Below are 23,895 nucleotides of genomic sequence, written 5' to 3'. Positions count from 1 at the left end.
ATTGGTTTCCACAGCATAGAGTTGTTTGAAGACATGCTTGGAGATATACGATAAGGCCAATAGGAGTTTTATTTCTGCAAAATAACATTGTACAGACAAATTGAAATAAAGAAAATGAAAATAGACTTTTGCTCTTCAGTTGGCATAATCTCTTGGTAAAATTACTTTTTCTCTTTCTGCAGAGAATAAAACAGAGAAACTTCCCTGAGAGGTAAGTACCTAAAATAGAGTGCTGCGTGCTCTTGACTTTTGAAAGATCTCATAATGGAGTGAGACTCAGCTATTGTACCTTTATATTATGTCAGCCACTGAAATCTGTGTAGGTAATTCTGATAGACAATTTATATACATATTGTACTAAATATAAATGAATATATAAAAAAGAAAATTGGTAGACCATATAGATTAAGATATATGTTTGTACTATGTTTTCAGATAATATGAATTTATTACTATGTGATAAATATCTAATGTGTATTTGTCACTTATAAGACATAGAGCAATTGAAATAGTATGACTTTTAGAATTTGTGATAAATTATTAGTTACATCATGAAACTAATCCAGAGGGCAACCTCAATTTTGAACTCTTGTTCTGTATTCTGTAAAGTGTTAGTATTTCTCAAACTAAATTACTAAAGCAGTGGCTATATCCTCAGCAAGAACTGGATGTCAAATAAGAAAATCAAAATGCAAAAGAAAAAGGAAAAATACATAAATAAAATAATTAATCAGGAGAGATGTCATTGCTAAATTCTAATCTCACAAATTACATACATTTTATAACATTTAGAAATCCAAATCTGCAGATACTAATACTACAGAGAGTGACACAAATTTGGCTATATGAATTGCTGACAATCTTTTATACTGCTTTACTCATTTGTTCCTTCATTTCTATTCCCTTTGCCAGCAACCCAGACCACAGGACCTTATTACCTTACACCGTAACAAAACATCAAATCTGAGCTCCCTAACAGATTTTCCTGGCTCTAACCTCTTCTCCACTCTAACTTGAATAACTGCTGCAGGACTAATGTGTCTAAAATAGTCCTTTTCTTACACTGAGCCCTGTTCAATGGCTTTCAAAAGATTCCCACATCTTCCTCTTGCCCTTCTAAATATAATCCCCTCTGAGCACTTCCCCACTCTGTGCTACAAGCTGAGCGGAAAAGACTGAATCCCTGGCATCCCATGCCCTGACTACTGGGTAGGGCCAGCCAATAGGAAGCAAGATATCAGAGGAAGTGAAGAGAATAAGGTGAACGAATTTATTGCCTCCTCTTCCCCTACTCCACAACTTGCAAAGTCTAGGTGGGGGCAGCTATTGGTCTCCTTCAAATTCAGCTCAGTTCCTGTGAGGTGGCCCTCTCCACGAAGCCTTCTTTGTCTCTAGTTTGTGGTAACTACTCCATCCTCTTACCCCTCCTGCCAGAGAAGTGCTCCTAGCACCTTGCTGTTACCAGCCCCGGGGTTCTGCATTCTCACTTGTGGTTGTTTACATTCTTCCCACAATTTAGGAAGTAAACTCTTTATTAAACTTTGTTCAAACTACCCCATTATGAGTGAGTCATCTGTTTTCTGCCAGGACCTTCGCTGAGGCAGAAGCCAAACTAATTAATCGAGGCATGTCAGTCCCTGACCTTTTCAACTTTGCTTTTCATTACCCATAATTCCACTGCTGCCACCATGCCACCTCCTCATTACAGAGACCACACCCAACTCACCCCAGACTCTGACTCCAAACCTTTCTCTCTTGCCTGAAAGAACCGGCCTTCTCCACTTCATCTCTCCCAATCCCACTCTCCTTTCAAACTCCAAGTGAAGTCCCACCTCTTCATGATGTCTTAACCACCTATTTGAGCCTGCAGCAATCTCTCCCGGCTTTGAATTTGCATTGTTAAATGTTCTTTAACATTTCCTTGCTTTACCCTGTTTCCTGTGAGAGCGAAAACACCTCCAGGGCAGGAACTGTTTTATATTTCTCCACCAACTGCTATAGAACAGTCTTCATATATTTATAATATATAACAGTTCTAAATATGTCTATCTAACCACACTTTCATAAGTTTTTTAGTTATTGCCAAAATAAATAATGTGACCAAGGAAATATTAGTACTAGAGTTTTAATGCTGTGCACAAAACAAGGGATATTGATGCCTCTAATTTAAATTTAGGATAATACCAACTCCTCCATTTTCCAAAAAGAAAAAGAAAGTAAAGCAGAGGCCATTCGTAAGAAAAAAATTCAACACATACCAAGACTTGATAGGAAAACATTAAAATTACAGGAAATGATTATACGAGCTGGAAGGAGAAAGATATAGAATCATTCCACCAACTCTTGTGCCTACCAGCATTGATAGAAAGAAAGAAGGAACAAGACACAAACATTTTACATTACCAAGTTGTTTCTAAAAAAGGAAAGAAAGACTATAAAAGGAAAGGGTAAAAAAAAAAAAAAAAAAAAAAACACCTCTCTTTTACTTCAAACCTTTTTAAGAAAACAAAACAAAAAATTTTCTCATCTGACTAGCTCATCAGTCTGCCAGTTTCAAATGACTTTAAAGTAAAAGTTAGTGGAAGAACCCAGCAGCCTAGCTTCCCAAATTATAGCTTCTCAGTGATGGTCTAGATTGCCAATGTAGTGGCAGAATCGTACCTGCAGAAAATAGGCTGTTGAATTGTAACAAATGAAACAGCCAGCATTTTAATAATTGTTCTTCTTGGTTATTTTCTTTTTTACAAGGTTAAAAAAAAAAAAAAAAGGTTACCAATGTTATAACAGAAGAAAGGAAACCTTGCTATAAACAAATATCCATAAATTTAAAAAAAAAAAGAAAGAAAGTTGTCTAAGTTACAAATGCTATGTTTGACATAATGGAAGTTTACTCAATATTACCTCCATAAAAACTATTTATTAGACACATAGCATAATATCAACAAAACCAGACAAGAATAGCTAATTCCAAATTCCATTATAAAGTCTGAGTTTAATTTAGCCTGTATGTACCAATACAGCCATCCATATTTACAACTGACATCCATTCTGATTGGTCAGAGCCTGTGCCAGGCTGGTGGATATATTTTGTATGTTAACCTCTATCAGCCCTTTGGAAAAATTGAATGTGGTAGAAATATGCAGATGGTCCCCTTGGCTATGTTCAATCTCTATGACACTACAACGACAGAGCACCTAGCCATTCCATTTGGTCTTCCATCAGTATGAGCCACAGAAAAATTGGATCAAATGTATTGGTCAACCATCACTATACTATAGACAGACACAATTCTTTGAGACCTAATAGCTCATAGTAACAAATCTTTTCATGAGTTTCAAAAAATATCACTACTACTACTTGTTTCTAAATAAAGCTTGCTAGAAAGGGCCAATGTTATATGCAGACAATTCTATAACAATGACCTTTGTTCTGCCCTTAGAATATATCCCACACTGCCACTCCATGGCACTGTGAACCTACCCACGACTTCCTGGCTGGTTACTATTGGAGGCAATTGTTATGTTAAGAATAGGGCTTTTAATATAGCTACATTATCCAGAAATCTATCTCTCTACCATTATTGTACCCACAAGAGTTACTTTATTGAATAAACTTAATGGCTATCTGGATTTGCAGGTTTGAGGGTCTGAGATTTTAGCAAGAATATTTCAGGCATAGATCATGCCATCAATTATCTTTGATGTCAAGGACACAGTTTAAGCACAAGGGACTATAAACATCAGGCCCCCAAATCCATTTTTGCCTACTAGGGAATGTTTGCAGGACCACAAAAAGCTAAGATGCTTATGAAAAGCCCTGGAGTCAAACATAATCATTCTAAGGGAGTTTTTGAATTTTTCTTCAATGAAAACATATTAGAAGATTACTTCTGCAATGAAGAAAATAGGTAAACCCAGTTTTAAAGTGCACTTTTTCTCTAATTTTTACGTCTATTATATATAGGTAAATTTAAATGTGTTTCACCTATTGTCATCAAGCTCCTTTTCACCACATCTTTTTTCTCCTCTATTTTGCTGATAGAAAAGATGAAATATCCACAGAGGAGATGTTACAAGAGCTGGATGAAACCCCCGTGTTTTCGACAGGTGAGCTTAGATTTCATTTCATCTGTTTCTGAACCTTAACTCAGATCATCATGAAAGCATGGTAAAAAAACCAATTCTTAATTAAAGTTGAAAAAGTTTATAATGCACTTTCTTAAAATTTGTATTTCCAACCTTATAAAATGATTTAAATTCATTGTATAAAACTTGGAAAATCTAAGAAAGAATAAAGCTAAAACAAAACTGTTATCTTACAACTTGGAGGCAATTATTATCAATATTTTCAAACAAATTCAAGACAAATAAGTCTATATATCCTTTATATAGGCACGCACGCACACAAATTAACCAGATCTCATTAGGCAAAACCATTTAACTTTATCTAGAAGAGCACCAAACTTGAGTTGTAGAAAGGAAGAATGAAGAATTCAACTGGGGGAAAAAAAAAGAATTCAACTGGGATCAAGAATATCAGTTACATTTTGCTCAAGAACATATTTAGGTGATCTTAAAATAAAAATGATCTGAGAATGCATCTAACATCTGTAAATTCCAGAATGACAGAAAAAGCATATGAAATTTTGACCTTGTTCTAATGTAAATTCCTCCAGTCTCATTTCTGTGCCTGTTATTTTTTTTTTTAATTTCTGCAGATATTGCCAGCGTCTCACCGGGGCCCTTCCTGGTCACTCCTGAGGACACACTCCTCAATGGCACTATGATGCCTACAATAGTAAGAAGTTCTGAGAGTCAATTTAGCTCCTTGTATGACTGTTCTTGTTTTATTAGTAAAATAGAATAAGAGAATGAATTAACTGGCCGTTCAAAATTATTAGTGCTACATTTTTATCACTCCATTTAATAGTTAGTGACTTTGCTCTATTCACAATTCTCACTTCTTCCTAGGGACTGAGAGGGGGCAATAAATTGAAAACTAGGATAAGATGAGAGAATTGCAAGAAGCAACTTAATTACAAACTCCGGGAAGGCAGGTACCTAACAGAACATTATATACAGCAGGTGCTCACCAAGCTTTAGAATGAATGAAGTGTTCTTTCTTCCGTGAAGTGTAATCTCACGCTGACAACAAGGGAGAAGTTTCGTTCTCAGTCATGTCCAGCATGAACAGGTCAGAAAAATGTCAAAATGATTGAAATCCTGCATGTCAAATGGGGAAAAATAAAAACAGTGCTCAGAGGCAAAGAGGAGCATTGGCAGCCTCTCCATTGAAAAGGCATGCAGGATGAGAGCACTGTTACAGAATTTAATGTTGGTTATCAAAAAAGGTTATCAACATTTTTAACCTCTCTAAAAAGCTCTGAGCCAGACGCTTAAGGCCGAAACAGGGAAACAACACCCTCCTGACTTATGAGCAGTGGGGTTGTGGCAGCATGAGTTGGCAGCAGACTCAGCATGGGGCTGCAGAATAGGGGTGACAAGTCAGAACATGGGTCCTGTCATCCTCACACTGCCACTGCATCCAGATCTGCCATCCCCTGTGGCCTGTGAGACTTCTCTAGCCCTTTCCTCTTCTCCAAGGCACAAGTCAAAGCCCAGATGGTGAAGACAGGAAATTCAGTGTCTCCAGCTCTTCATAAAAATTCAAAAATTAGAACCCTGCTGGCCATTCTCTCTCTCGACCTTTAGGCCAGATGGCTGCAGATTTGGTGGAACTATTGTTATGAACAAAGAATAAAAATGTTTTCTTTTTCTCAAAAATACTATTCCATCGACAGTGAAAAGTGCTGTTGAAAAAAATTATTGAGATTAAACATATTCACTATAAAATTTCTACAACTCCTATTTGCCTTCTCTATTTTCTCACATTACCTGTGTCCAAACCTTGAAAATCTAATTTAAGTCCCTCCTTCTGCAGTAAATATCCTCTGAATATTTCATTTCACATTCATCGCATCCTTCTCTCAACATCCTTTTACCAACTGCATCTATTACTTATTCTTTCATTTAGCAAACATTTAATTGACATGCCAGACACTGGGCTATGCACTGAAGGTCCTAAGATAAACAAGACACAGTCCCTGCCTTTAAGAAATTTATAATGCAAATAAGCACAACAAAATAGTCTAAGTGCTTTGACTAAAGATGCAGATGTATGGACTGGGACAAAATGATATGCCAGGATGGGTTGCAAAGGATGCGATCCCTAGTCATTTATATTCACTAAGAGCTTTGTACATAAATGGCTTCATGTTTTTTTTAGTTTGGGAAATTGCATGAAGTGTGAGAATCATGCAGGATTCAAGGAGATTATATGGGGGTGACGGGATTAACATATAAAAAGAAGACCCTGGGCCAGTAAATCACAGGTACCAAATGAGCAATTCAGATCTTATTCACTACTACAAAAGGTCAAAGGAGGCAAAGATTTCCACCCTAGATGGTCAGAGGATATATTATTATAAGTGAATCATGAAATATTGGTAAGAAGTAAAAAAGGGTTTGTGTGTGTGTGTGTGTGTGTGTGTGTGTGTGGTGTGTGTGTGTGTGTGTGTGTGTGTGTGTGTGTATTATTGCTGGAAGTGGGCATGGGAAGTAGTGAGGATGGTCTCCAGTCATAAGATTATCACAAGCTATGTGATGTCTCAGCAACAGTGAATAAAACCTTTGTTGATCAGGGCAGGGAGAAGTGAGACAGACTAAAACGGTTCAAGCAGATTGCTGTCAGATTGTGGACTCTTGAATGTCATGAAAAAAGAATTTGGGCTTTGTCCCATAGATAATACGGAATCACTGATGGTGCTGGATAAGAGGCACAAAAATTAATCTAGTGGTTGAGGGTAAGTTAGGAGACTTGTCACTAATATATCTAAAGAATTTATTTAAATGTCTCTTGTGAATTTCAAATGTGCCTAATGAAATGGTAAGCTTCTAGAAGATAATACCATATACCATACTTTTCTTTCAACTTCCCATAGATCCTAGCACTGTGCTACACCCATACAGATGCTCAGAGTATATTATGTGAATGGATGGATGAATGAATGAATGAATGAAAAGTTTTTCATTAAACAAACATCAGTAGCCTGGTAAGTGTAAATCCATGTCCTCTGTGTGCCCTAGTAAAGTTAGAGGTTATTCTGTTGTCCACTGCCCATGGAAGAGGGCATGAGAACCCACATGAGTTGAGAACAATAAAATATTCCTGTTTGTTCTCAAACTAAAGGACAAGAATGATGACCTCTGGCCTTTTGTGATCAAATGCCAAATCCAGGTCATCGGAACAGTACTTTTATTCTTAGCCACGTGTTTTCAAAGGTGGCCCACATATGCTATTCCCTCTGAGAGAAATTTCAAGTCTTCCCTTGACCTGACAGTGTCTTCTAACCTGTCTAGAATCTTCTCTAAAAAGAATTTTAAAATATCACAGCATTGGTAGGTTATTTTATCTAACCCAATCCTCATCACAGAGTATAAAGTTACACAAGGATGTGGCACAATCTTAATGATGCTCCAGCATAATACATAAATTATGTATGTGTATATATATATATGTGTATAAAAGCTTTCATGAAAAGCACACAGTCATAAAATAACAGTGTTCTCAAAGATTCTAAGTAATTAACTCATTGGAGCTTTGGTGCTTTGTCTCTCAGTGAAATTCACAGGTCACATCTAGTTAATAGGACCTTTATTCTAAAAACACTAGAGCCTTCATACTTCACTTCTTGAGACAATATCAACATATGTTATATAATATAGCCATTTCCTTATGGTTTATTTTAACAGAAGCCCTTTTTTTACCTTAGGAAAGAGAAATAGAATTCACCGAGGTATCCGAGGGCCCACGGGAACAGAAGGTGGAGCTGAGCATCTCTCTGGCAAACCAGAAGTTCAAGTCAGAACTCTCTGACTCCCAATCCCCATATTACCAGGAGCTAGCAGAGAAGTCTCAACTTCAGGTGAGTGAACCCACCCCATACAACCACAGCCCAAGTCATGACTCAAACCTGGGACCAAATAGGATATAAACTCTTTTGGCTAAGTTCCTACTTCTTGTGAACAGGCATTCATTTTTAACCATTAAAAATAAATCAAAACCGCAATGGGTTCCAAAATGTTAGAACAAATGGATCTCCAGGTAAGTTTTCCATTCCAGTTTTCCATCCATAAAAATCATTTACATTTAGATTTTCTTTAAATATTAGCAGGTTTTAAAATCGCATTTAACTGAAAGCCACTAAGCAGATATTCTATATGTCTGAAATGTCCATGTAGGCACCAACTAAGGAAAATGCTGGGTTGAAATATGAATTTTTTAATTCATAATACTTTGTCTTACATAATGTTTTCATTTTTGCAATCTGCTGCCATTTAAAGATATGACATTTGTCATGGGTGATAAGTGAAAGGCGGTTATGTCGTCCATGTTATCCATCACTAAACTAAGGAGCTGTCCCAAGATGTCTCTTCCATCTCTGACCATCATCATATCTGCCTATCCCCAAATAAATCAAAAGGGGTCTTCATTCCCTGCAGGATAAATCCAAACTGCTCTGCTGAGCATAGCATGTATATGCCATGAAAAGACGCCTGACTTTCTTTCCAGCCTCACCTTAACACTAGTTCTTTACCATCCCTCTACCTTCCACAAACTGCTTACAAATCTTTTCTCGCCATTAGTCTTTACATGTCCTTCCTCCTCTGTCTGGAATGCCATTCCCTGAGTTTCATTTTGCAAACATCATGAAAAATTCTCTCTACCCATATTCTGGGTTCAGTGCCTCTCCTCTGAGCTAACACCCAGCAGCCACTGTTGTCTGAATACTTATCACCCTGTCTTGAGATTATTTGTTTACATGGCCTTTGTTGTCTCCATTCCTCCCTCCTCAGCCACTACCCTCACTACCATTAGGCTCTGAGCTTCTCCTTGAGAGAAGGAATCTTCTCTTCCACCTCTTCAGCCTTACCTCCTAATACAGAGTTTGGAACGCAGTTAACTACTCAGTAATGTAAAAAAGCAACTGAAAATAGAAGCACCCATGAGATTTCATAATATGAACTACATGCATGGACAGCATCTTATATGGAGAGGGAACAAACAAGCTCCCACTTCTCATGCTTAGCAAATTCAACACTTACCTCCTCTCCTCTCCCTGCATTAGCCATCAGTCAATAAAATGTAAAGAATCGTTTCTACAAACTTCAAAGAGAAAGCATTAGCACGGGGTGTTTATGAACCAGAAAAGTACTTAGATATGGATTATTAGATAGAATGAATTTTAAAAATAGTATTAACTATTCTGTTCTTTGAAATATTCTCTTCAGCAAATCTTTAGCGAGAATGTCTTCAAAATTGGATAATTGACCACAGACTGTCTTCACTGACCTGGTGTTAATTTTCTAAGAACGTAAAACAATCTTATGTAGAATAATGCAAATAAATTACAATACTTTTAAAATTTGAGTTTTAGTCTTGTTTCTTCCAAGACTTAGTCATGAGAATTTGGGGATCACTTTTCTGGCCTTAGATTCCCATTTAGAAATTGAAGATGACCTCAAAGTCCCTTTCCAAGTTAAAATATATACAGAAATAATACCACTGTTCTCAATCTTCTATATTTATTAACTTGTTTCATTTTTCACACAATCCTATAAGTTCTATTATTTCCAGTTTTTACAAGCGAAGCTACTAAGGCAAAAAGTGATTACCTAATATGCCCAAAAATGTCACACCTATTAACTGGCAAAGCTAAGATTCAAACACAAGCAGTCTGCCACCAGAATCCCTGCTCTTAGCCACCATGCTATAATTCCTATTTTCCCCAAATATTGATGGGGGAAGGATTTTTGCATCATCATCATCAAATAAACATGTCCCTTATAGCCTCTGAAATACTGATTAGCCAAAGAAGAACAGGTCTCGTTTGGTCTTGTTCCAGAAACCTATTACATCAGCCCAGCTGGTGCCACTTGTGTGGTCGTGGCCTCTCTAAGATGCAGCCCCTCTGCTTAGGGCGTCTGTTTCCCTCCCAGGCTCCTAAGCAGTCCAGACACCTAGCCGCCTGCCATCAGATAACTAACCAGCCCCACCACAGCCCACTTGCATTAGCATGGTCATTTGGACCTAATCAGAAATTAATGGACAGTGCTTTGCAGTAATTTAATTTCCACAATAAACTTAATGAGCAATTTAATACAAATGTCAAAAGGAATGCTTAGTTGTCTGAATGCTTTCTCCTGTGCAAACATTCATGAGAACTCAACACGGCTGCCTTTTTATAGCCCCGTTAACATACATTCCAGCAAAATCAGGGAGGCCCCTGTGCATTTAGTATTATTAATAAGGTTAACTGAGCACTTAATTAGCAATTTAGTGGTTAGTGCTCCATGATTGGAAGGTCCCCAGAAGATTATTTAGCAGAATTAACTGAAGGCCTTTGTCATCTCCTCCCTAGATGCCTTCTGCACCCTTCTCAGCAAAGCTGATTCTTAATCCATCACAGACAGGTTCACAAAGAGGGCATGGACACAAGCAGTAAAACCCCTCCCCTGGAGCCAGTGCCGTGAGCACTCCTGGAGGGGAGGACAGCTCTCCCCAGCAGTGTACTCTGCTGCCTATGCTCACAGCTGTGGGCTTTTATGGTAGCAGTTCTGTGCTTGACTGATTGTTTTCACACATACAACAGAATCTCTGGTATCCTGGACAAAAAAAGAGGGACGAGTCAGGATTTGAATCTTCTGCTCCAGAAACTGCAGCTCACACTTAAACATTCAGTCCTAGGTGCTATTACTGGAATGCCATGACAAATGCTTATGACCCCAGCTCCATTTCTCACAGGAGACCAGAGCAGGCCTAAAGCATGTACACAGCTCTTTCCCACCTGCCTCGATAATAAAGAAAGACCAGCTCTGCAGAACCTAATCTGCTAGCTAGCTCTTGGCAGGAGTGGAGGCACAGAAACTTTCTATTCAGGCCCCTGGCCCCTCACCCCTATGGGGACTTTCATCCTGTCCTTCCCCACACTGAGTCTTTCAAAAACAACTGACTGAATATTTGTTCTACCCTTGCCAGGCTCCATGCTATGTGGCTATTGAGGAAGTAAAAGAAAATTAGATTATCAAAGAGCTAATAATTCAGTAGCAGAGATAGAGAATAGTAAATAAATAATACAATATCACTGACTCCCTGCCCACTGTGTGTCAGACATTTATTAGTTATTCCTTAAAGCAATCTTATGATATGGGTGTTATTATCTCATTTTGGTTAAGGAGGCCAAGATTCAGAAAAATTAAGCAATAAACTTAGATCATGCAATTAAAAAGTAACAAAATGAATATTTAAACTCAGGCCTATACGGCTATCTGCTTATTACCCAAAACCTGAGCTATCTTTATCATTGTAGTTACTATATACTCAGGAAACAAAAACTATTTTAATATTGGTGCGAGAAAATATAATTTAGGAGGTAAATCAGTCTGGTGGGGGAAAAAATTCATGATACACTCCAAAACCCAATGTAAGTGATTTGGGGATTATCTGCATATCTATGCTCTAGTCCTTGGCATCGATAATGTAGAGTCTGCAATAATTTTAGATATAGTGGCAATGCAGTGGCATGTAGATGAGTTTAGAGGAGAAGAGATGCATTCGACTTGATTGAACAAAATGTGCTGAGTCCTTACTATGTGAATGACAATCCCCTAGGTGCTGGGAGGGAGGAGATAAAGATGAGTGAGCAAGACATGATCCCTGAGCCTGAGGATCATAATCTCTATGAGGGAGATAATATGGACTTCATAGACTGTTTTATGAAATGTACAGTAATAAGTTCTAGAGTAGTAAGGAGAAGAAATAATTAGGCCTGCCTTTGGGGCCCTACAAATACTTTTCAATAGAGATGTTTGAGCTGGCTTTGAAAGATGAGTAGGAGAAGGGAATATCAATGAGGAGAGGTAGAAGAATTTGCATCTTGGACTAAAGGGAAGAAATTTATAGACATCTGGAGGAAAGTACATGTTGTATTAGGGGAGAAACAGGGGTTGGTTTAATGTAACTGGCCAAGGGGGGTAATGATGGCAGAAAGTGCAAATAGTGAGGTACTTTGTGAGTAGATTGTGGAGGGTCTTAAATGCTATTCTAAAGTATTAGACCTTATTTAATAGTCAGTGCAGCCCATTGAGTGATTTTTAGTGAAGAGCAACAGATGTGGAATGATTAACTTAGAAAAACATTGTAGTCAAGAAGACCTCTCCCTCATACCCACAAACCCAATGCACCCGAAAAGCCATTTCTCTTCTGTCCCCCCCACACACCCAGAAAACCATTTCAGCAATACAGAAAGGGAAATAGGGAGGGTATAACAGCCACGGGAATACGAAGAACATGGTGAAAACAAAAGGCAGGTGAGATTTGAACCAAGAGGACTTGGTGACTGGATATGAGGGGCACAGAGGGGAGGAATCTAGGGGTTCTGGCTGTCCGGCATGGAACATGATGTATGTTCATGACCCTAACTGACACAGAGAGCCCAGGAGGAAAGGCAGATTTGGGAGGAAGAGAATGACTCTGGTTTAGACATATTTAGTTAGTGGTAAATGTTGGGATAGTCATGTGGAGAGCTCAAGGCTATGTGTCAGGAGATCATTGAAGCCATGGGAGAGAAAAAGATCTAAATCAAGAGACAGAGGGAAGCAGGCACAGGGAAGGGAGGACAGGGTCGTGTCCCTGTTTACCTCTTCAGCCTATTGCACTTTCGCCCTGCTGTTCCTCCCAAGCTTCATTACTAAACTATTCTCTCTTCCTCTTGGTTTTTCCTGCCTAGCAGGCTTCATCCAAGTAAGTTGGATGGGTCAGTGCCTTTCCATCGATGTGGCAGTGTGTCCCGAGAGCCTAGCACAGTGCCTAGAGTCAAGCTTACTGAATAAATGAGAGAATGAGTGAGATGAAGAGGCTGAGGACACAGACTTGCAGAATCCTTACATTTAAAGTAGAAAACGGAGATAGGAATAGGATATAGACTGAGAGAGTAGTCAGAGAGATGGAAGAAGAACCCAGAAAAAGCAGAGACACCATGGAAAAAGAATGGAAAATGCCACTGGATTTGAAGAGAGCCAAGAGACAATGACCTGGAGAGAACCATTCCTCCTGGGGTGATCCAGGAGCAGAGCCAGACTGTAGCGGGTCAGTGAGTAAGTGGATAACAATCATAAAATACTCTGATAATATGCCTCGTTAGTGAGAGCAGATTAGTCAAGAAAATGTATTGAAAAGTTCACGTAAGTCTAAGGGCCAGTCTAGCCTGTCAGAGAAGAATCTGCTTCCAATGTCTCATTTAAGTGCAGCAGCCATTTGACTTTAATGATTCCTTTAACATTACAGATATTTTTCCGGATCATATAGTTCAATTCGGAAGATATTACAGTTACTCTGTGTGTATAAATAAAAAGACGGTGGCCAAAAAACTTTCTTCCAAGTACCACCTTACAGCTACAACATATTTTATATAAAATAACCAGTAAAGCAAGTCAGAACTACTCAATTGCAGTTTTACGGCTTATAAATAAATAGCAAAACGCTTTCCTCTGTGTTTCAGAAATCACTAAGAACAAACTAGACCTCAATCATTGCTTCAGTTTTCCGTTTTCATTTTTTTCTTCTAACTCACCAAAAATATTTAGGCTCTTTCAGTTAGGTAAGATTTGACCCAGTAGAACCAAAAAAGTATTTCATAAATTTTTTCTCTCTTCAGATGCAAAAAATATTTAAGAAACTTCCAGGATTCGAAGAAATCCATGTGTTAGGATTTAGGTAAGTGAGAGAATCAGACTCTTCTCAATTTTTAAATTACTTTCTGCCTCTTCTCTTTTAAACCGATGTCATGAGGATTATAAAGTCTATTTTCTCCCAATTGTTTAGCTCTGCCTAATTGCTAAAATGGAATATATATCAGATAAAAGAATTGTCTAATTAGAACATGACTCTAGGTAATTTTTTTTTTAAGGGAAACACAGGAGCTATATTCCTTCCTCCCTCTGGAGTCAGAAACGCTGCTCTCTGCAGAGAGCTCATCTGCTGTCATTGGAAAAGTTGTCAATGAACCTCCTAGGAAAATAGAGGCAGATCAAAAAAAGTAGCTGTAGTTGCCTTGTTGTCTGAGTGTTTGGTTTCCTCGTTAGGCTAAATATCATTGTTTAAACAAATCAGACTGACCCAATGAGAAAAAGGGGAAACTAATAAACAGTGATGCCTAGGGGTAATGGGGTTGGAGGAATGGGGTGGACAGGGATGGATGGAAGCAAGACTTCCCAAAATATACCTTTTATATCATTTTGATGTCTGAACCATAGCAATATATTACCACACAAAACATTCAATTAAACTTTTAAATAGAAGAAACGAAATAATAAAATAGTGCCAGATTACAGTAGGATTCTATCATGTTCCCTCGGCTCTCCCACAGGAGGCCTGTATCCATAGCATCCCAATATTCTAATGTGGGTTCATGATTTTGAGCAAGAATTCTTGCTTCTTTAAGTTCTCATTATTCGAAACATCTACAAGTGGGGTCATGATATTTTTTGTTTGTTTGTTTGTTTGTTTTGTTTGTTTGTTTGTTTTAATGTGCCAAAGGATAAACATCAGGCCTGGTGTAACAGAATGAGATTCTAGACCCTGAGGGTGATTTGTAAAGTGGGTAGAGCAGGAGTCACCCTAAGTCCTTCTTGGCCCTTTCACCTTCTATTGTCTTAAAGCAAGAGGGTGCACAGAACCAGGGCTCCATGTACTCACAGAGAATAAATGAAGGGGGAGCTCCGCCAGTTTATTTCTTTCGAAAATATCAGGCTCCTCTGATTGGTGTAATTTCGAAGGAAAGAAACACTGAAAAGTAAAGCTATAAAAGATGAAACCCTTAATATTTACCAAAGCAGACTCATTTTTCTTTATTTCACGATGCTGCTCCACAGTATTCCATGTGAAATCAGATGGATTAGAGAGAAATAAAAGGTGATAGGAGAATATTCTGCACAGATGGCAGGGTCTTCTGGATAAACCACTGCAGCAAAAGAACAAAATTTTAATTTAAACCTGAAGGAAATGATAGGAACAGTTTTCTTCGGCGAATGTTCAAGTGCTCATTATCCCCTCCTTTCAAATAAATGAAAAGTTAATAATAAAAAATATTCTATTTCAGAAGAAAAGCAAAATATTAGGTTGATGAAATTTTGCAAGGTAAAAATTTGAAAGATATATCCCTTGAAGTGGCAACTTTCCCATGTGTTTATCTCTGCAAAAATTTATTCCTTTTCCTGCCAAAGATGCTTATAAAGGAAATTTGATCACACTTTCCCAATGATTTCTATTATGTGATGAAGGTTTAGTCTCCCAGAAAACATTTGATGCTGAATATAATAAATGATGTGCTTATAAGTATGGCAAACTTTTAATTATTAATAAGGACGCTGTAAAGTTAACTCATGAAGGAATTTGCTTTCTCATGAAGACAGATCCCCACAAAACCTAAAATTTTGTGTGTCTCCTGATACTGTTTTTATTTCAGTTCATTGTATAAAATCTGATCTACAATTTAATCAGTACTTTTATTTCAGTGACTTCATTCGATTCTCTCAACACAACCAAGAAGTAGTTAGGACATCTATTATTAACATGATTATAAAGATGAACAGTAAAGGTTCACTTTAAATATTGTTTTATCTCTTAGAACAAATATGGGAAACTATTAACATTTATTCAGCCTAGTTGGAGGGTATACTCCCTCAAAGACCTGTACACAAATGTCCATACTAGCTTTATCTGTAATAGCCAAGAACTGAAAAGAACATAAATGCCCATCAACAGAGCAATAAATAAACATAATTCTATACCTAACCTCAACTCTAAACCTACCCCTAACCCTAACTCTATATACCTAACCTCAATCCTATCCCTAACTCAAACCCTAACCCTAAAGTAAAACCTAACCATAATCCTAACCCTAACCTATACCTAATTGCCATCATAACTCTAAGCATAACCAACCCTAACCATATAAGTAACCTCAATCCTAACCCTACACTTAATCCTAACCATAACCCTAACCCTATGCCTAACCTGAACCCTAAACTCAACCCTAACTCTAAACCTACAGCTAACCTCAACTATATTTGTAACCTTGATCACAGCACTTCAAAACACAATCAGTCAACAAAACACCAGTTCCAGGGCCAGTCTCAGATAAATTAGTTTCAAAATTGAACTAATCATTTAATGCTATTTAGGGGGTGAGAAATTCATTTATAAAATACTTTTGAAAAAAACTTCCTGGCATCAGTACTAACCAAAATGTAAGATGTATAGGATATATTTGCAGTCTCTTTAGGATATGAGGAGCTCAAAGATTTTAAGAAGAATAAAAGTACATATAATCTTTGAACGAATATTCAGATCTTAATCAGACACATTATATAATGATGTTTACTTCCTGTGATTTATATGGTTCTCAAATTTTCCATCCAAATTCTGATGACAATTTGTATGTTTCCTTCAAAGCTCTGAGCAAATTTTGGAGACAGTGGAAAGAAATCTTTTTTTTTTTTTTTTTTGGTATTTGAAATGATATTTTGAATATCTCAATAAATTTCATAAAAATTCTTCTTCCTTGCATGTTCCCATTGTGTATGATGAAATGAAGACCAAAGAAAGAAAGAGATGGGTAATTTGGACTTTTCTTCCTATATTTTTAATAATCATTATATTTATTCATATATACAATGTATCTACAAAGCACATGGTGCAAAGATTAGAGGTTATCTGAATTGAGGATAGCAATGCAGTAATTTATACATTCATCTTCCACTAAAAACCAAATGTTATTTGACAGTTGAATGTTCTCTATATTTTGTCAGTAGGTACTTATACAGAAAGAAAAGCCTCAGTCTCTATCTTTTCTTCCTCCTTCATAAAAATTTGGAGTCTTCTACCATGTTTTTCAATTAATGATTTAAGCAAGGCATGTCACACACACACACACACACACACACACAGAGTCACAAAAGCAATGATTTCAAATGTTTCTGATCATCTAAAAGATCTTAATAGAAGGATATGAGGTGAATTTTTAACCACTCAGACTTAAAAGAATAACTGCCTTCATGTCTGTTTTTGAACAGTCCACTAATCCCCTCAAGAATTAGAATCACATTCTTCCAGGAAGAGTATCAACAAAAATCTACAAACAATCACGGGAATAAATACTCCTAAAGTTAAGCAACGGAGACAAAGATACAGTTGTTTAATCAGAGAATGCGAAACCACCTTTTGTCTTATTTTAGAAAAAAAGGCTCTTATAAAGTGGACTTGATACTTATTTTCTGATAAGTAGGATTCTGTCTACTCACATAAGAAATAACTGAAACAGATGCCAGTGGGCATACTTGCTGCTGCCTCTTCTTTCTCAGGGATACTGGAGTGTTTCTGAATTGCCCAGTGGGCAAAATCCTCATAGGGTATATCTGAATTTTCACCAAATGTGAGAGGCCTGGGGACCTCTGGGGAATGGAGATAGAGCCGAGGCCGTGCCCTCTCCCCCACACCAAAGGTGGTCACAGAGCCTCACAAAGCAGAAAAAAAGATGCTCCAGGGACCCCCAGAAATGCTGTTCTAGGTTTGAATCTGGAAGGGGGACAATAAAGATATCTTTCCTATGGTCTGAAAGTTTCCAGACCTTAAACAGTTGTCGCCAATGTCTATTAAAAATACTAGGGTACTCATCTGCCAGCATATTCTCCCTGAACTTCCAAGTCATTCTGATGAGGACCCCATAAGAATGGAAAAATTCTGCAGTGGGAGTGCAGGTCAGTGGCACTCTAGCTGACCCCTGCCAAGTTCTCCTACAGGCTCCATGTGATTGGAATATTATCAAATTGTCAGTAGTTTTATTTTAAAATTTGCTCTTCGGTTCCAAGGTCAGTTTGAATTAGACAACGGCCCACTACACCTTGAAGAGCTCAGTAATAAGAATCCGGCGTTGGTTCCTATAATTGACTAGTGAAATAATGAACTGTAGACTCTAATTGTTTGGCCCAAAGAACTGCTAAGAATACACATTATCAGTTCCTGTGGCCTTTAAAACACTTTTGCATCCTTCTGTGTAGGTTTAGGGCATGAACTAAAAGGTAAAACCTGATCTAAGAGGACAGAGCTACAAAGAATTCTATTTCATTTTTACATGCAAAAAGGCATTGAACCAATAAATGTAATAATATAGTTAATCATGTGCTACTTTCCTTTTTCCTTTTCACACCTTTCTTTTGAGATGTTATTTTTAAAACAGCTCAAGGGAAAAGATTATGATTTTATTTAGGTTTTATTTTTTAATTAAAACAGTACTTGAAAAAAGTAGAAGAGAAATATCCTTAAGAACTAAAGCTTCGAACTGGTTACAACATGTACATACTATTGTCCCACTACTATATCCTACATTGCTAGTTCATAAACCTTTTAAAATGAAGTTATTTGTAGGAAAAATGACAATTCAACCTTCTTGCTGATTGGCACTACATGACTCCACTTATAAGACCACTAAAAACACTGGTCAACAGAGCAACTCTTGACAACGCTTTTTTCATAAAGACTTAAAGTAAAAATCTATTGTCAAGATTCAGTTAGTAATCCCTCTTCACACTGGATTTAACTCCCATCTTTACATTCTATTTCAGAACAAAAAATATATGTCAATCCTTTTCCACATTTCAAACCTCTGATAAACATTGAAATTACTTTTGAAGTGGGATATTTTTTAAAAGCCCATCAGGACAGAGGTTGAATCTTTCCTGAAGCTTTGTAGCAATATAATGACTCTCTTTCCAAGGTGTGTAACAATGGCTTTGGGTGTGATGTGTCCTCTGCTTCTACAGCTCAAGCTCCATAGAGATGCAACTTATGGCTGTCTTTAAGAGAAACAGTGCAGAAGCAAAAAGTCCTGCAAGTAACATGCTGTCTTTTGATTCCAACCAAATTGAAAGTGAAGGAGTCCTTCATGGAAAAATGGAGGATGACAAGCAATCAGAAATCTATCTCACAGTTTCAGACCTCAAAAAGCTGATCAGCAGAGCACTACAAGAAGATGAATCCTTGGATGTGGGGACAATTCAGTTCACTGATGGTCAGTTTGTAATTTCATATTTCTTGGTTTATCCTCATTCTGGCAGAAGAACAAGGAGGACAAATGTCTCATGGTCACTGTAATTTATTGGACCTTGTAGAGTCAATCATTTCTGTGGCAGGCACATCATGTATGGTATAATTTCTGTCTTTCCTCACTCCAACCTCTGTCTCATTTGATGAGCCTTTGTTGAGTGCTTCACACCAAGAATAGCTCTAGGAGAAGCCTAGAGTTTTAGTTCAGTCCAGCTCAACCACAGTCTTCCAGTGAAGCCCAGGTGGACAGCCCATGGACAATTCTGTTCCCCTGGCACAACCTAGATTCCCTCATCTAGTAAATCAGTCAGGTTACAAAAGGAAACAGATGACACATTCAAATTAGGATAATTTGAGAAGAGTTTGATAAAGGGACTATATATAAAGGTTTCTCTAGTGCCCAAAGGAATAGGACAGTTCCTTGGGCTAGAAGCCCCAAGGCCCGCTACTACGCCTAAAGGGTTGCCTAATGAACCAAGCCATACCAAAGACAGAGGGCAAGCAACTACTGATATAGTCCATATAAGTCAACCTCCTAGGGCAGAGAGTAGTGGAGAGAGAAGAGGAGAGTAGATCTAAAGAAGTCAAGAAGATAATAAGGCACACTCAGGATCTTTAGTGGGTACCTGGAGGAACCCAGGAACCTAAAACTCAACTCCTCAGTAGGCCCAGTTCTCCTGGCATAATATATGGATGACATGGCATGAAACTTGGCATTCTCTGCCAGTTCTGTCTCTCTGGTTTAGATAGTCAAACTCAACACTGGAAAACTTAACCAAGGTCGCTTGGTACAATGTGCAGAGCAAATTAACATACTAGGCAAGAAAAGGTGTACTTCGGGATCATTTCTAGGTACTCTAGGTTTGTCTCTTCATTGAACTCTCTAGGCTGTTCTGAGAATCAGGCTTTCAGTTGGAAGTGGACTCTACAAATTGTCCTTGGTCCCAATATGTACCTTAGCCATTTCTTTCTTTGTCAGCTTAGTTATGTTTTCATTTCCTTTGGCCTAGCTGATCAGCCTACCTGCTTGACCCAAGGCTGTACCATAAAACTAAGCACCCTAAAAGTCCACCTTGATAACTATCCATATCACATAAATGCAAGTTACAACCCTTACATCTGTTCTTCAATATATTGTTCAGATCAATAACCAATAGCTTATGTGACACCAACTTCTTCATGATCTCTTCTACCACTCCCTAAGACCTAATTATCGCCACATTTTACAACTCTGTTTTATTGCTCCAAAAGGAAAAAAAAAAAAAATGAGAATAAAGAAACACTCAAACCTTGTGATTTTTCCATCCACAGAAATTGTTGAGTCACTGTCAGGCTCTGATATTGATACCCCATCAGTACTGCCTACCCTCCTTGCTGACATCACAAAGGTGAGTTTATTGTTCTTCAAATAGAAACAAAGCCTCAAAAACCTTCTATCAAAAAAAAAAAAAACAAGAACTAAACAGAGCAGAACCCCCTTTGCAGTGCTAATTATATCTATATATACACGTATATATATATTTTACAGGAAGTACTTAGTTTCCCATTTTTAATATAATATAACTTGTCTTTAAAACATCTTAAAATTCAAAGTTTCTTTCAATGTAGTCAGATCTTTGTTTCAGTCAGAATCTGAATTTGCTGTTTTTGATAAAATAAAAATATGTTTACGAATTGAAAAGAATACTTAAAGCAGAATGTATCATTTAACTTTGACTCTCAGAAATAAATATAAACATAAACATAATTTATAAATTTATTCTTAAGTCTTAAAATCTTATCTCTATATTTATTTATAGGGGTTTTGTAAGTATAAATTAATGTCTTAGAAAGTAAAAATAATAAATTCAGTAATAGTTTTTGTATTTCATTTAAAGCTATGTCCATTTAATTTATGCCAAACTTTATCACTGGGGTGTTCATAAATGGATGTGCTGACAAACTTCTATTTTCTCTTTAAATAAAGAATTCATAAATTCAAACATGACTGACATAATTCGAAATCTCAATTATAAGTTAACCCTATACAGGCAGGCTCAGCCAACAAGCCAATAGATCATATTTTACAATTTGTATCAATACACATTTTCTATATCAGAACCTATATCAGAATTCATGTAGATTCAAGTCAATGACAAAATTATTTGCTTAAATTTAAATAAAAAGGAAAAATATAGAGTATATCTCTTCTTATATACAGAGAAATAAATGTTCCTTCTCAACAACGTCTTTCTAACTTTACTCTCCAGGATGCTACTTTAAGTCCAGTACTTCCTCTTGGTCAACCCAGGCCTGAGACAATGGACAGAGCAGGACACAGTCTACCTGGTGAGTATCTTCATTCCACAAGTTTGTTAGATGACAACATCCCCTTTGAGGAATCCATCTATGACACTACCTCAAAGGCTAGTGATAAAGTCATCCCTGATGCAGGAGAAAGTTTCCTTACACCAGCATTTTCAAGAGAAAAGCAGTCCATTGAAGCATTTTCTTTTGAAGAGGAGAAAATCCTTGGCATCCTTTCCTCAGTTTCAGACCCCAAGCCCACAGAGAACACTGACAGCCCCCTTCCTGCTGGGCTCTACTGGGCTTCAAAACTGAAAGTCCGTCAGGACAAGGTAAGTCATAAAGCCAAAGTCCACAATGAGGGGCTGTGGCAAGACGACTGGGTCTTTACAATCAGTATATATTTTACTTTGCACCCCATGCAGGCTGGCTATTGATATACTGGCTGTTCTACATGCCTTCTCTCTCTCTCTCTCTCTCTCTCTCTCTCTCTCTCTCTCTCTCTCTCTCTCTCTCTCTCTCTTTATTATTTATGCCTCCTGGTCTTCTTAGGTGGTCGGTCTCCTATTCAAGTACTAACCAGGCCCGACCCTGCTTAGCTTCTGAGATCAGACATTGGGCTTACTCAGGGTGGCATGGCCATAGACCATGGACCATGGTTCCACTGGGGTGTGAACCCAGGACCTTCTGCGCGTAAAGCAGACGTGCTAATCACTACACTATGGAAACACATCCTACATTTATTTCTTTAGTACCAATTAGCTCATGTATAAATTGATCAATAAGGATCAATAGACTCTCTTGGTTAGCTTTTGAATTTCCAAGAATATTCATTTTTTTAGGCAATAGGGTAAAATTTTCTCACAGATAAAGAGAAACCTTTAGCAATATATGAAGACCTACAAGAAGAACTCTGAATATTCTGAAGAAGAGTCTATTTCATGCAAGAAGTAGCTGATCTAGTGGCTTTAAGAACCCTTACACTTTCCACTTTATACAGCTTTCTGGTGAAACTAGAAGTAAAAAATGTCTTTAAGAAAACATGAATCCCAGTATACAGGGTTGGTAAGGATGTGCTGTGATTCTAAGTGCAAATGCCAGTGGAGATGTGTTATGGCTGATATTTTTAATAAGATTCTTACTGTTTTGGTTAGGGTTCATCTTTACAAAATTCTACAGGTTTTTAGTGGTCCACCTCGATCTGATATTCCTCATAAACCCTGTGTGCAATTAGTATGCAATTTTACAGAAGACCAGGTTTTTCACAAATACATATATGGTATAATAGCAGAATAACCTATATAGTGTATGGCTTACATGATTACCAGTGATAAATGTTAACTGTATATATATGTGTGTATGTGTGTGTATATATATGTATATGTATGTATGTATATATATGTGTGTGTGTGTGTATGTGCGTGTGTGTATACATACATATATATATATATATATATATATATATATATATTCCCTCAGACTTGCTTTGCCCTCAAACCACAGCCTCTTCTTTCTCTATTTCACCACGCTGTCATTTTTTTTAATAGTCTAGCCCTCTAGGTCTTTACTCTCTCACCTCTTAATCACTACAAGGTTTCACAAGGTTTCACTTCTAATCACACATTACAGAGACACAATTTTCTCAAATGGCTTTCTAATTAATCAATTTAGCAGCCTCATTTCCATCTGCATTTTACCTGACATTTCTAGTGTTGGGCTTTTGTTAACCACTCCCTTCTTGGAACTCTTCCATTTGTCTTCCACAAAATGACTTTTTTTGGTTCTTCTCCTATTTTTTGACTACTGTTCCTCAGTGAGGCTTGTTACTAGGTTTTTTATAATTTGTATATTAAAATCCTACCTAATTAAAAAAAATTGTGATGATTTATAGACATCCATGAAATACAATAGGATTTTATTTTTAAAACTTGAAAGTAAATAGAAGGAGACAAAGATAAATCAGATAACTTTTAGAGAAATGAAAAAGTTTTGGAAATAGAGGTATTAGTTGCACAACACTGTGAATTTACTAATTCACAGTTACTGAGTAGTTCACTTTAAAATGGCTAATTTTATGTTATGTTTGACTTCATTGTCTTCTTAAAAATCAGATGATTATAAAAAAAAGTATACAAAATAAACATCATAAAGTTCTCTTTTTGCTTTTAATAATTCATGAATTTGGCTCTGAGCTTCTTAGCAGACCTTGCAATGAGGAAAGTACAATTAGTCATGTAATTTAGAGTCTGCATGCTTACAACATGGTAATTGCTTAGGAGAAAAAAAAATATCCCCTACAGGGCCTGGTAAGGAGGAGAGTCTGGGTTATGGCAAACCATCTCCCGTCTGCATCAACCTCCCTCCTGCATGAAATCACTATCAGGTGT

The 23,895-nt window shown here is 37.3% G+C and overlaps 1 protein-coding gene across 1 annotated transcript in view; it reads left to right on the top strand.

Annotated features, from left to right (window-relative positions):
• Nucleotides 1-23,895, top strand: part of IMPG1 (interphotoreceptor matrix proteoglycan 1) — a 106,005-nt gene that overhangs the window by 26,514 nt on the left and 55,596 nt on the right. The window contains exons 4-12 of the mRNA XM_016141665.2: nucleotides 183-211; nucleotides 4,043-4,107; nucleotides 4,719-4,798; nucleotides 7,833-7,985; nucleotides 13,776-13,834; nucleotides 16,716-16,736; nucleotides 18,940-19,187; nucleotides 20,534-20,610; nucleotides 21,400-21,554. Of these exons, the coding sequence (XP_015997151.2) occupies nucleotides 183-211; nucleotides 4,043-4,107; nucleotides 4,719-4,798; nucleotides 7,833-7,985; nucleotides 13,776-13,834; nucleotides 16,716-16,736; nucleotides 18,940-19,187; nucleotides 20,534-20,610; nucleotides 21,400-21,554 (887 nt within the window). The remainder of the gene's footprint in view (nucleotides 1-182; nucleotides 212-4,042; nucleotides 4,108-4,718; nucleotides 4,799-7,832; nucleotides 7,986-13,775; nucleotides 13,835-16,715; nucleotides 16,737-18,939; nucleotides 19,188-20,533; nucleotides 20,611-21,399; nucleotides 21,555-23,895) is intronic.

The sequence above is a fragment of the Rousettus aegyptiacus genome, unplaced genomic scaffold (assembly GCF_014176215.1).
Source record: "Rousettus aegyptiacus isolate mRouAeg1 unplaced genomic scaffold, mRouAeg1.p scaffold_m13_p_1, whole genome shotgun sequence".
Lineage (NCBI taxonomy): Eukaryota > Metazoa > Chordata > Mammalia > Chiroptera > Pteropodidae > Rousettus > Rousettus aegyptiacus.
The sequence above is the reverse complement of the archived record's forward strand: the minus strand, read 5'-3'. Positions and strand labels throughout refer to the sequence as shown.